The sequence below is a fragment of the Gavialis gangeticus genome, unplaced genomic scaffold (assembly GCF_001723915.1).
Source record: "Gavialis gangeticus isolate Ggan-Ray unplaced genomic scaffold, GavGan_comp1, whole genome shotgun sequence".
Classification (NCBI taxonomy): domain Eukaryota; kingdom Metazoa; phylum Chordata; order Crocodylia; family Gavialidae; genus Gavialis; species Gavialis gangeticus.
In genome coordinates this window covers 15,147,797-15,161,054 of record NW_017728980.1, presented here as the reverse complement: position 1 = coordinate 15,161,054, position 13,258 = coordinate 15,147,797, and the positions used below count along the sequence as shown (strand labels likewise).

Below are 13,258 nucleotides of genomic sequence, written 5' to 3'. Positions count from 1 at the left end.
AATTGGAGTAGCTGCACCTGTCATATGCAGTGCCATTGTGAGTTTATGTTGCTCTATTCAATCTTTGTTTGATTTCCCATGATGGATTGGGTCAGTCTCCGAAGTAAAAGCATACTGTGTGCAGGCTTCAGCCATGCTGTGCCCGTCAATGCGTTAAGTGGGAACATGCTTGCAATGAAGTCTGCTTATTACAAACCTCATTTGTGAATAGATGCAGGACCTGTGCTGAGCAGAGTACACATTAAGGAATATGGATACATCCAGCTGCCTTGGAAGGAAGGTAGATTATGGTGCCCCAGTTGTATAGACCAGTGATTCTCAATCAGGGGTGCTGCACAATGTTAGCACTGTTAGGTGTACAAATGTGATTCCCAAGATAAACCCAGAGGTTTCAAATAGGAATCCAGAGTGTCAAAACTGCTCTGACCTGCTGTGATCTTTCTGTTTTTTTTTTTTTCTATAATCAAGAAATGAGTGAGTATGCACAGAGAGAGAGAGAAGTTAAATCTGTCACCCAGTGTTTCCCAGTAAGACATGCAGAGCTAAGACTAGAAACCCAGCGTTCCTTGTTCCCAGACTTTTCCATAGTGATAATCCCCAACTCACACTGAACTCTTCTGCGGGCTCCGCAAACAGAGATGAGGTCTTAGGCAGCAGACAGGAATTTTCCTACCCAAAATGATGTAGCAGACTGGCTACAGAAGTTCCTCCCAATCCAAACAAACTTACATTCCTCTTTAGTTGGCAAAGGCAAAAATCCCCATTTCTCTCCTCTGAAGTAGAAGTGAGATGGTAGTTGGAGTGGGTAATTGCATCATTTGTACCAAAATATGCAACAGATATAGGGCAGTTAAGTTCACAGACTCTGCACAGGCTACCTTATGATTAATCTGCCTCTGAGAGCTGAAAGCCATCAACCCTGAAGCCAGATATGGTTTCACTCAAAGAGAAAAAACATCTTTATAATGAATGCTAATGAGCCATCCTATTTCTTTGCAATAAAGGTTTCACAACTTTGAGCCAGACAATAGCGCAATAGTCGTTGGTGAATCAGAGCTAGGCAGTCACTACAAAACACAGTTCCTCCTGCCGGAGTTCAAATGTGGAAATGGATCTCTCAGGACCTGTCTGGGATCACTTTCTGTGATCCTTCTAGCCATTAGCAGGCATCACTGAGGGTGGTGCAGAGGGATAATGGCACCTCCTTTATGGGGTGATGCTGAATGTGTAGTGGTGGACTGGCTGCCATAGAGTGGAGCAGGATTTTAGGTTGAGTGGGGGATCATGGGCTTCCAGCTGATAGCACACATCTCTGGAGCACCACTTGGAGAGTACTAGCTCCCTCTGCAAGCTAGTAAGGACCTACGCTCCCCTAGAAGCCTATGAGAGTGCTTGTCTAGACTAGTCTCTTCTGGGAGTTATACCATGCTCTCCTCTCCATATGAGGACAGTGCAATTTCATAGCCACTTTTTGTGTTCTCGACGATGTGCCCCAACCCACTGAGCACCCTCTCATGACACTTCCAGCACTGTTTTGCTCAATGAATTTAGCAACAGAAATCCCTGAGTGGTGTTGGTGGGAGATTAGAGAACAGGCATGAGTAGATAACTGTGAATGAGCAGCTTGGAGCAGTCACCCCAGGTATTTCAAGCATTACCTCCAAGCAGTTCAAGAAATGTAATGTGAGCTACAGATTTAGTCAACATTACCCCCACCACTGCATGCTTTCTGATTTGCCAATGAGCCATGGAGTTACTCAAACTATTCAATGAGGTTAAATAAACTGGGTTTTGCTTGTGGACAAATCTCTTTAAAAGAGATTAAATTGGCCTAACCTGCCATCCCTGGTGGACCCCCCCAACCAATGATTTACTAAGCTCCAGCTTATTTCTTGAAGTTTCTGATTGAGAATTCAAGGGGAATGTATTTCACAACAGACTCCAGAGGGCTGGCGCCTTATTTGTTGAAAATTAGTTCCTAATGTACAGCAGCAGAGGAACTGGCTGTATGTATTATTAGCCCAGACAAGAGTACATGGCACACAACAGAAAGACCTGCCATTTTTTTTAATTCATGCTTTTCCTGTGAACAAACTAAAAGCAGCTTTCTTTAATAAGAGTGAAGGATGTGTTGACAGCACACATAAATAAGACTATTACAGGCAGCTAAAATGCAGCTTTGCTGATTTATTAAAGCCTGTAAATCAAAATGACAATATTGATTCACACTGCAAGGTTTTGGCACATGATAAACAATCAATATGGCCCTTTGAGTCCATCCATGCAGAGTATACCCTCCAGTTATGAATTACAAAGAGTGTTTTTTTCTGGATTTGAGTAGGGTTTTTTTTTCTCTTAAACGAGCAAATGTAAAGCATATTTGTAAAATCATTGAAAAGCAAAGGAGACTAAAAAAGATTAACTATACCCTGGCCCTATTAGATGGATAACCCCCTGGAAGAAATAATCATGCTTTAAGTATTATTCATCTTGAAACTGAATACTCATACTGAGGAGGAGCAAAGGGTATAAGTATTCAGAATACATATACACTGTGCTTTGAGCCCTAATTTTTCAGTTCAGGTAGAAACAAGATTTCTTAGACAAGCTGAAGTAAGAGTATATTAAAACCTACTTTGGCAAGACTTGAAAAATAGTGTGTCTAAGGAAAAGCATCTCCCTCGACTGCTTCTGGGCCTTATGGAGAAGGTAGAAGCTCTATCTTACCTCTGGCTCCTTAAATATTACATACAGATCCCTAATTAACAAAAGGGGAAATATTTTAATCGGAGGCATGCAATGGAAAGAATTCATTTGGATTCAGTCAGAGTTTCAGCCCAGATCTCCTTCCTCTCTTTGGTGGGCTACCCCATAGAAAGCTGAATAAATTTGTCTGTGTATTTTTAAAGCCTCAGCAAAGAGGTGGTCTTAATTCATCATCCCTTCACTCTAATGCTGGCAAAGTCAAAGAAACACTTTCAGGGGGGAAAAAATACAAATAAAGCCATTTCTATAGAAACCAGAGATTTCTTGGGCAATGCCTTGACAAACAAGGGAGTGTGTAGTCCTTGAATCAGACTAAAACAATTAAACGGCCCTGAAGTGTCCCCTCTACTAAAAGAAAGGCAGGGGGGAAAAATCCCTTGCAGGTAGATGCTGGTTTTCACCCGACACCTAGGAAATAAAAGGGCAGATCCTAGCAGGGAGCCTTGCCTAGCTTGAGGGAGTGTCTGCCGCCAAGAGCAGGTTTTTCCCCTTCATCCTGAGCACTTCGGCAGGGGCTGGACACAGCCGTGATCCGGGGGAGGTGTTTGACGTTCCTATCAAGGGGCTGATAGCCAGGGGCGAGGGGCGGGTGGGCAGGGTGCTCCTGCAGTGAGCAGGGGTAACAATTTGGTCCCTGGCAGCTGCGCCCTGCACCGGGGTAGAGCTGGGCAAGGGAAGGGAAGGCAAGGCAGAGCTCCTGGGAGCGGGAGCTGTCCAGCACGCGGTGCTGAACCCGCCCGGCAGCCGGAGCGGGAGCTGTCCAGCGCGCGGCGCTGAACCGGCGCCGCTGCCGCCCCCGCCCGGCCATGACCGACTACAGCCCGGGCTAAGAGCAGCCGGGAGGCGCCCGCGGAGCCGGAGCCGGAGCCGGAGCCCGGCGAGCGGCAGAGCGTTCCCGCCTGCGGGACTTGGCGGCCGGCAGCCCGAGCCACACGTGTCCGGGGCTGCGAGAGGCCGGCGCCAGGAAGGGGCTCCCAGCCAGAGCTGCAGCCGCACCCCCGCCTTCCTCGCCTGCCCCCGCCTCCTCCTCGCGCGCTCTGCGTCCCGGGGAAGAGCCCGCGGCCATGGGGGAGGCTCCGAGACGCCGGGAGCTTTGAATGTCGGGCAGCTGTGGATCTACCGAGCCAGCAGACCTGTCCTCTGCGCTCCGGGCACGCGTATGGCTTGAAGGTAAGAGCCATTCCCTTCCCTCCGCCGCTGGGAATGGCAGGGGCAGGCAGGGCAGCGCTTTGCAGTACAAAACTTCCATAGGCACGTCCCCCAAATACCCTGTGAAATGCACGGGGCGGCTTTGCCTCCCACCAGCTCCCTGAGACAGGCTTAGGAAGACCTCCCCGGGGTGCCAGTGGCAGGTCTGGCTTCCCCCCAGAAGTTTGAGACTTCACCAGAGTCCGTCAGACAGAGACTGGGAAGAAACCAGCAGGCAGACTCCGGAGTCAGGGGCTTAGCGCCAGCATCAGACCCCCCCTGAAGCTCCCGGGCCCTGGGAAGCTGCCACCCTCACAACAAACCTCAAGTTGCTTTAAGGAAGGAAAAAGCCACGTCCTTTACCGAGTCACTTAGTCCTGTACAGAAAGTCAATGCCCCAGAGGGCTACCGCTTTCTTGCCCAGTGCAAGAAGGGATCTGCAGGTTGATGATGGAGGGGAGGTTGGCCTCCCTCCTTTCCCAGGGAGCAAGATGCTGAGACCTTTTCCTCAAGACCGTGCCAGTGTTTGCTTTTTTTCTGGATGGCTTATAGTGACTTGTGTGGCAGGAATAGGTCTTCACTGTTACCCAGTTACATGTGTCGATCTCTCTTTGCTGGTCAATTATGTGCTTAATTTGACTCTTGCTAAAATGAATGAGGGTCTCCCCAGTGACCTTGCTGGATTGGGCCCTGTCAGCTGCATGTCTGTGGGGTTTTGCGCAAGTTGCTGACTGTGGACATAGGTGGCCCTTTCGTGCGTGGTAATCCTTGTGGTGTAAGATGTGGAGCAAAAGTGCTACCAGTGTGGAGGGAGGTAGTTATGAATCACGGTAGAGGCAAATAAAGTTGAAAGCCAAAAAAAAGAAGAGCAACTTTATCTTTTATAATAATCATCCCAGTAATGACCCTGGCTCTGGCGGATGTTGACTGAATGTGCAATTCACTGCAGAATGGCTCGGATATAGTCTAGCATCTTGAAGATTTGATTTAACTGTAGTTTCTTAATCATAAAATGATCCAAATAATTCAATCTCTCATGTATAGGCAGTTTCATTTCTTTCAGAGCTAATCTCTATGGACTGCTCTTAGCAACTCATAATAAATTAGGTGTTTATTGCTGTTACCACTCTGTCTGTGAATGAAGAAAGTGCCTTAAATACTTTCTTTTTAGCACTAAGTGAATCTGATTAATAGTTTCCTGGATATCTTCCTGTGTGCTTCCTTTTCATGAATCTTCATTCTTCACCCTAGAGCAAACTTTCCTTAAACTGTTTTTGTGTTCATTTAGGAACTAAGTGAATCTCTCACATGCGCTGAACATGTTGTGACAGGCAGACATGAGAGAGGCTTCACTTCTCCCATCCTTTGTGCTCATTAAAAACAGAAGGAATAATTCCATTGAAGTTAATGGAGTTTACCCTTGTGGGAGCCTGGGCACAGCAGGCAGGGCAGCAGCAGCCAGGTGAAGTCCCTGGGGGCACACATTTCAGCCTGCCCCTCGATCTTCACCAGGAGCTGCCCCCCAGTTGGCCCAGCTGTAACTGGGTACCTAGTCATTCAGGCAGCCAGAGAGAGTGAAACCCACAGTGCTTCTTCATATGCTATGGGCTGTGGAAGCTCGCATGCTTTAACCACCCTGACCCAGGACTCTCCTATGCTGAGGCAGACCCAAAATTGGCTTAAGTTTGGGCACAGTCGTGCCCTTTGAGTGCTGGCATAGCTTCATAGGATCTGTTTCTCTATTTGTACTCACACATGGGATAACACATCTCAGTTATCTGGTCTGATGTATCACAAGATGTCACAACATGCAGCTGAATGTATAGCACGTGTGTATGTATGTAATGTATACAGACACGTGGAGTGCATGTGCCGGGCCCTGATCTCCTGTTTATATGCTCTGTCAGTTGAACTTCTTGAGGCATATGTGCAGTGCATCTGTTTTTACACACAACAGAGCTAAGCAAGACAGGCACCCTGTGTCTCAGTAAGTATCTCACCAAATTACAAGTGTGATCCCCCTGTTACCATCATGAAATACCCTACCTGTTGCTCTATAATGAGAATGTGGTACCCGTTAAAGAACACAGGGTCTCCAGGCACAACAGGTTTTCTATGCACAGCACTTGTTTTAAAACCTCATTAACCCTGTTAAGTTCATTTTAACACTGGTTAAGTTTTCTAGCAAAAGCAAATGCTTCTCCTTCAGGCTTTGCACAGAAGCCCATGAACTGCCACAGAAGACAAGTGTCTCTGGGTTACCATGAATCGAGTGTGTGTGGTGGTGAATTTACATCACACACAGAAGCACACAGCTGGCTTGCTTTGCTTTGCCCTTTGCTTTCACTTCCCATGTAGAGATTGAGGGCTTGGGCTGCAGTTCAGACTGTTGTTGCCTTTACAAGGGAATAAGAAAGAATAAGAACTACCTCCCCAAGGATATCACTGCAAAGACTGTCCAGACCCAAGCATCTGGGGCTTCTTGTTTGCTTAATTCCTCCCTAGGACAAGTGGTCAGGGAACAGGGGGGAGCCCTGTCTCCTGCTCTTTACTTACTGGTCCCTGCAGCTGAGCCTGGGGGTAGAAGGACAGCAATGTCTTGCAGGTACAGAAGGGCTTCCCAGGGGAAGCAGAAGAAGACTGGTGACTTATAGGGGATCTCTGGAGTCACAGTGCTCCTGCGGTTTGTCTCTTGGGTTACACGGGATTCCCGCTATTCCCAGGGGTCTGATACCCCAGTGTGAAAACCCAGCAGAGAGAAGAGCTGCATCAGTGCAGAATCAGGCCTCTTCAATAACTCAGCTGAGCAAAGATGATCTCCCACATGCCCACACAGATACCATAAAGACACCAGAGATCACCTTTCATTCAGCCTGAATACACAATGAGCAGAAGGGAGCAAGTAAAGTTATTAAACCTAAAGCCCTTCAAGCTTCACTGCAATACTAGATGGTCCTGCATTCCCACCTGCCCACAAAGCTAATTCATTTCAATGGGATATCAGCACTGATGGCAAGTGACAGGGTCATGTCTATGATGCTCTTACTGGCTCAATATGCCTTTCCAGTGCGCCTTTGGCTCAGTATATTCAATTTAGTCATTACAGGCCTCAGTCTCCACGGCTCTGCAGATATTTTTCTCTAATACAGAAGACAAAATAGGAAAAGTAAGGAAGTTCTGGCCTGCTTTATCTTCCTTAATTTTCTCCTTCCTATTAAAATAGCAGGGGGATACAGGTCCTTATTCACGTTTGACCTTGAAATGAACAAACTGCCTTGAAAGTATTTGAAACAGTCTGGCCCTGAGGCAACTTGGAGCATCAGACCTGAACTCACCCTTTCTCTCTAGGAGCCAAACACTCTGCTCCTAGCAGGAGTTACAATAAAACCCTAGGGTGGAAGGGATCTCTGGGCTCATCTGCACAGATGTTTCACTGCTCTAGAAAGTTGCAGTCCAAGTTGTCTCTGATTCTTCTGTTTTGATTCCCTGATGCTCTGGCTATACATGGTCGCTGTCTCCTAACACATCATGCAGATAAATGAGATGTGTTCATCCGACTGGACAGAGGGGTCTTTCTAGTTCAGATGGCAGTCCAGGGAGTCCGCTGGGCATAAAAACTTCTCCTGCCAGCTGCAGTTTGACTTGCATCTAAGGCTTTCTCATACACTGCTACTGACACCCCCAAGTACTAACTGGAAATCTCTGCTGCACCTGGCTCACAGTAACCAGAAACATGAAAACATCAAGGTTGTTTAATATATCAGTTTTCTCCCAGAGAAAGAACTTAGAGCATGAAGGTGCTCTCTCCAAACCATTTCTGCTCTTTGAAGACCTAGAGAAGACATTGCTCTTGCTTTTCCCTGCATAAACCAGAAGCACCAGCTCATTTACTTGCATTATCACACACACATAGTGCTAAACTTATCCTCCTCTCTAACCCAACTCTTCACACAAGCTGTACTGTTATTTTAAACCTCCTGGATAGACAGTGCTTGCTTAGACCCTGATACAGCTAAGCCCTTAAAAAGTGCCTACCTTCAAATGCATGAGCAGTTCTTCAAGCACAACCCCAGAGGTATGACCGTGACCCAAAGAAAGAGGCTCCCAGCCCTGGTACTGGCCCAGTGCACAGAAGTAAATGGAACTGAGTCGATCTCTTATTAATAGCATTGCAAAATCCATAAAAATGCATAGCTGCCTTTGCACTTCTCATGCAACGAGCACTTAAATAATGTTTCAGAGTGTCCAGGATGAAGTAGGGAGGGTGGTAGATAGGAGCCAGTGGGATCTGGACTGCAGAGATTCATTTGGGGTCTGGCTGCTGTGTACAGCAACCTACATGGAAAAGCTTTTAGTGTCTGTAGCTGCTCTGGTTAATTCTTCAGTAGCACGCAAATGAGTTTGGCTAATTTGGCTCTCTCAAGTGTTGCTTGGTAGGTTCCTTGGAAAGGGGGAGGTGAGTGTTTAAGTCCTGTCAAATGCATCACTCCTGGAGCGGTTATAAAACCAGCCCATAGTCAATTTAAAATGGTTGCTAATAAGTATTAACTCCTCTCCCAATTGTTCTGCTTCAATTGTGTTGTCTCTTGCTGTCCCTCATATGGTATTTTTAGCTTTATTTTTTTTTTGAAGCTGCGCCTGTGTGTTCTGTTAGTTATCTGCTCACACATCCTTCCCAATTATCTTAGTGGGGATTTTTCTCTCAGTCCCCCCCAAAATGGGTTTATTTCTGGTTTACTCTTCCCCGCTGGTTTCCATGTGGTTCTGTGGGTGGCAGCATATTCTTTATCAAAGCAAAGAGACATGATTAGTCCATTCAGAAAATGTAAATGAAGCTGCCTGTGTTATATAGCATTTGGAGAGGAGAAATAGACTGCAAGCAGCAACAAAGCCAGGCAATAATAAGTGACAGCGTTGGGGCCTGCAGGTAGTCCAGGGCTATCGGGAATCGAGTCACATTTTAAGTTCCCAGTGGCTGTCACTGAATAAGCTGAATCTGTGTAAAACTGCCTGGTGGCAGCTTATCAGTATACAATCCAGTTCAGGCAGAATAAGCTAAATCCATTCCGATTGCGTTGGCTTTGCTTCCAATATATTAATTTTGATTCATAGCCCCTCATTTGCACGTGCTCTGTCATTTATCTTGAACCGCAGCCCCACAACCCCAATTATTTCCACCTGAAAGTTTCCAGATCCATAAACTGTTCTTGCCCATTGCCAGGTCTGTGCATTTCATTTCAGTGCATGTTTCAAAATGCTGACGAGTCGCACCGTGGACTTGTAATCAGCCTAAACTCCAGAGAGCCTGCGCCAGGCATCCTGGCATAGCAGGGGGTTCTCAACCACCAACAAAAGTGCTGTGAATCATGCTCCTCTGACTGCTGGAACAGAGATCTGGTCCCAAGAAAGTCACATCAAGTGTCTGATGTTCAGCACTATCTAAATCACCAGTCTGCGCCGGGTATTTGCACAAATCAGTAGCTCAGGTAGCTGGGATTTCTGAGGCTTCTCTTAGGCACTCCTCTAGTACCATGTCTTTGGTATTAGGGACCTCCTCACAATATTTGACACAGCTATCCTGTGAGGTAGGGAAGAGCTATATGCCCATTTTACAGATGGGGAAATGAGACGCAGCAGGCAGGTTTGCACAGCGAAATGAAGCACCATGTGATGACATCCCAGCTGACTCCCTGCGATTTAGCCCTGGACTGGCAGCAGTACAGCTAAATCACAGGTCAGCAGCGTGACCATGCCGGCCTGTGGCAATTACCCAAACAGCTGCTCGTTTAGAGCAACAGCGCTAAGAGATCCCCAGCTCCCCATTGAAATCAAAGGCTCTGATTTCCAAGGCTCTGAAATCAGAGCCTCATCAGAGCCATGCCATTAAGCAGCCTAAGCCACTTGTGCCCCTCTTGCATGAACGCCCAGCTGAATTGCTTCTAATCTCCCCACAGTTAAGGACACTTGCAAGATGTGTTTGCAGTTGTACGGAAATACTTCAAGCTCACCCCGACAGCAGATGAATGAGCTAAGCATATGTAAGCTCCATATTTACAGTTTCTGAATTACATACTGATAGTTATAATTAAAGCCTTTTAATTATCTCAGTACTTAGGGAATCAAAAAGTCAACATCAGAATCCCTGGGGTAATGAATATTTCTGCATTTTTTCCCTGTCATTCTCATCAGTGTGTCCTGTGTCTGCATTGTGTGGAGCACGATGCAGTTGTGGTCCATGACTAGGGCTTTTAAGCCCTACCGCTGCATGAACAAATAATAGCACTTTATCAAAGCCTTGTTCTCATTTATTTAAGGGAATCAGTCAACTGTGGTGCCCCCATTGTTCTATCTACTGAACAGACATGAAGTAGAAAAAGATAATCTCCCCCCTTGTAGCTCACAAATAATTTTAAAGAAATGTTAAGACTATTTGCCATGGTAACACTGGTCTGGAGAGAGGTATAATTGCTAGAGATAAAGATACCGAGTGGAAAGTACTCCCACAGAAGTCACTTGGTGTTAAATCAGCCCATGAGAGACGTGAGGGCAGATTCTCAAGTGAGTGGAGATCAGTGTTGTTCCACTAGCTCCGGTGAAGAGATTGAGGATCTTGTTCAAGATTTGTATGTTTTAGTCCCTTCACGGAGCTGGTGGGCCTTGATATAGCTACTAAGAGAGCTGGATTTACTTCCCTGTTGTATCTTTAAAAGGTTGTGTTGCTTTGTACTCAAGGCTGTATATTTAAAACAATTTGTGAAACCAGTGAATGGTTCCCAGCGTAAGAGCAGGCCCCTGAGAATCACAATGACTGCTCAGGGCACATGCCCGTTTCCAGCAGGATCTGTGCCAATTAAGAGACTTCCACCGTCTTTGTCACAGGCGGAAACATCCGCGTGCAGCACTTCTGAAATAGGGGATGTCAGAGTTATTTTTTTTATTACAACTATTTTGATACTCAGTGTCCTGACATTAACCCCTAGGTCAGTTGCAACTTCTAGACGGGCTGAAAATGTTTCTATCAAAACATTTTTTCCCATGAAAATGGGGATTTTGACCCAAAGAAAATGTTCACGGCAGGTGCCAGATTTTCTTTAAAACCTTTTCTATTTGCACTGAAACTCTGAAGTCCCCAAAGCAAATGTTTTTGTGCAGAGAAAAAGTGAATGTTTTCAGCTGAAAAATGTCATTTTTGGCAAAAAATTTTCAGGAAAAGAAAAACAAAACATTTCTTGGATATGCTGACATCCATTTCCACTTGCAAGGTGCATCAGGTGTGGCAGGAATCATGCATGGCTTAGCAATGAGTAACGACAGGGTATATTCGAGGGTATTTGTCCAGGTGTGGTTGATGTTTCTCTCGTATCCAGGAGACATTCCTGACTTATGTCTCTCAGCACCGAGCCGGATGCCAGAGTGACAGGATCAACACAGTCACCACATATCGATGATAAAAAAACTTGTGATTTCTAAACTGCTTGGAAAAGTATGGTCTTGAGTTGCAGCAAAGGTAGTTGAGGTTAGATATTAGGAAAAACTTTCTCAACAGGAGAGTAGCAAAGCACTGGAACAGGCTCCCCAGAGAGATGGTGGACTCTCCATCCTTGGAGGTGTTTAAAACTCGATTAGACAAACCCTTGTCTGGGATGATGTAGTTGGGGCTGGTCCTGCTTGGAGCAGGGGGTTAGACTAGATGTGACCTCCTGAGGTCCCTTCAGCCCTCCTTTTCTATTATTCAAATTCAAGCAAAACCACTGGGTACAGGTCTTTGTGACAAACCCAGAGCACATGGCCCAGTGACTGTTTCATCTTTGCCCCCTTCATTAAGGGGAGAAATTGCAACATTATTGGTTTATAGGCTCTCCATCCTCACAATGAATACAGCACCCGGGCAGCTCTACCAAGAGTCAGCAAAACAAACATATGTGGAAAGCATCTGAGCCAAAACCAATACAGAGGCTGTGGGCAAGTATAATTGAAAGGCTTGTGTGAATCGGCTCAGAGCCCGCGCTGACAGGAGCTAGCCAGGATATGGCTCAAGGTCATCACCTACAGAGAGTTTAGTCTCAAGGTCAGCAGTCCCTGGTATCTGTTGGGTGCCCATGGGAACTGATCTGGAGCGTCACTGTTTGCTGGCAGGATGAGTGTGCACATCGCCCAAACAATGAGTGTACGAGATGAGTGTGCATATCGCCCAAATGATGACAAGTGCACAAGCCCCTGGAGTTCAGCAAAGCCAGGCTCGTTTCTGCCAGCTGTTGATCTGTCTCCGTGCCCAGATGTTTCTCACCAACCTTCTCCCTCGCTCCCATATACTGAACATTGGTTCTAACATTTTCCAGATCAGGAAGAAGTGCTTCACCTGAAAGGGAAGACACTCCCAGGCATTTTATAGGGTTAAAGAGCAGCCTGTCAGGTTGGGGAACCATGACACCGGTCTGGTAGCAGCTGTCAGATCAAACTCTTCCTTGTGTTGCACTGGCAAGGAAGCCAAAGAAGCATGTTTAAATGTCTGCCTGCGAGCTTCAGGTGGGAAGATGCAGGGAGACAAGGCTTCCATGGGGGACGGGAAGTGGAACAGATGTCGCCACGCTGCTTAAATCCACATTTTCAACAGCTCGAAGTAACATAAAGACCCCTGCTGAGTGCTTGGAAATGACACCCATTTCCCCTGGGCACGGGCTCCTCGGCTCCTCTGTCACCCTCGGCAAATTGCAAGCTGCCACATGGGCTCAGATTAAGCATGTTTTCCTTTTAGTCTTTTTTTAAATTATTATTATTATTCCTCCCTCCTTTATGCAGCTGGTAAATAAAACAGGCAGTGTCAGGACACCAGACTCATTTCTGCCTTAAGTCCCAAGCCTTCACCTCCACGATTACTCATGCCCAACTGTCAATAATTAAAAACATTAGTGGGTCCACATGACGTTGGAGTCTGAAAAAGTATACGTCCCACCCCCCACCCCCTTCCACTCCTAATAATGGGCTGGAAACATTCATGAGTCTGTGGAGCTCTGCTAATGACTTTCTGGCATAAAGGGGATAAGGAGCAATGCATATTCATAATGCTAGCCTATCCCAACGACTAGTTATGAATAGCATTTATTGTGCAGTTTGCCTCCTGGGAGCTCTTCAAGACCCCAGCTGAAATTGGGGTCTCCTTGTACTAGACACTAGTCATCCCCATCCCAGGGGCCCTGTTCTCAGGAGATGATGCTCAAGGACATTTTTAGAAAGACCCAGGGGTCACTTGACATCACTGGAATAATCTGAGCCCTGCATGAATCAAGGCGGGGGGGGGGGGGGG

General features: G+C 46.5%; 1 protein-coding gene across 3 annotated transcripts in view; it reads left to right on the top strand.

Annotated features, from left to right (window-relative positions):
* Positions 1–3,629: 3,629 nt before the first annotated feature.
* DRD2 (dopamine receptor D2) overlaps positions 3,630–13,258 on the top strand; it is a 59,826-nt gene continuing 50,197 nt past the window's right edge. For 2 of the 3 annotated variants that reach the window (XM_019510822.1, XM_019510804.1), the window contains exon 1: positions 3,630–3,936. In XM_019510822.1, coding sequence (XP_019366367.1) covers positions 3,864–3,936 — 73 coding nt within the window. In that variant the 5' untranslated portion in view covers positions 3,630–3,863. The remainder of the gene's footprint in view (positions 3,937–13,258) is intronic. The other variant, XM_019510812.1, reaches the window with a different exon arrangement.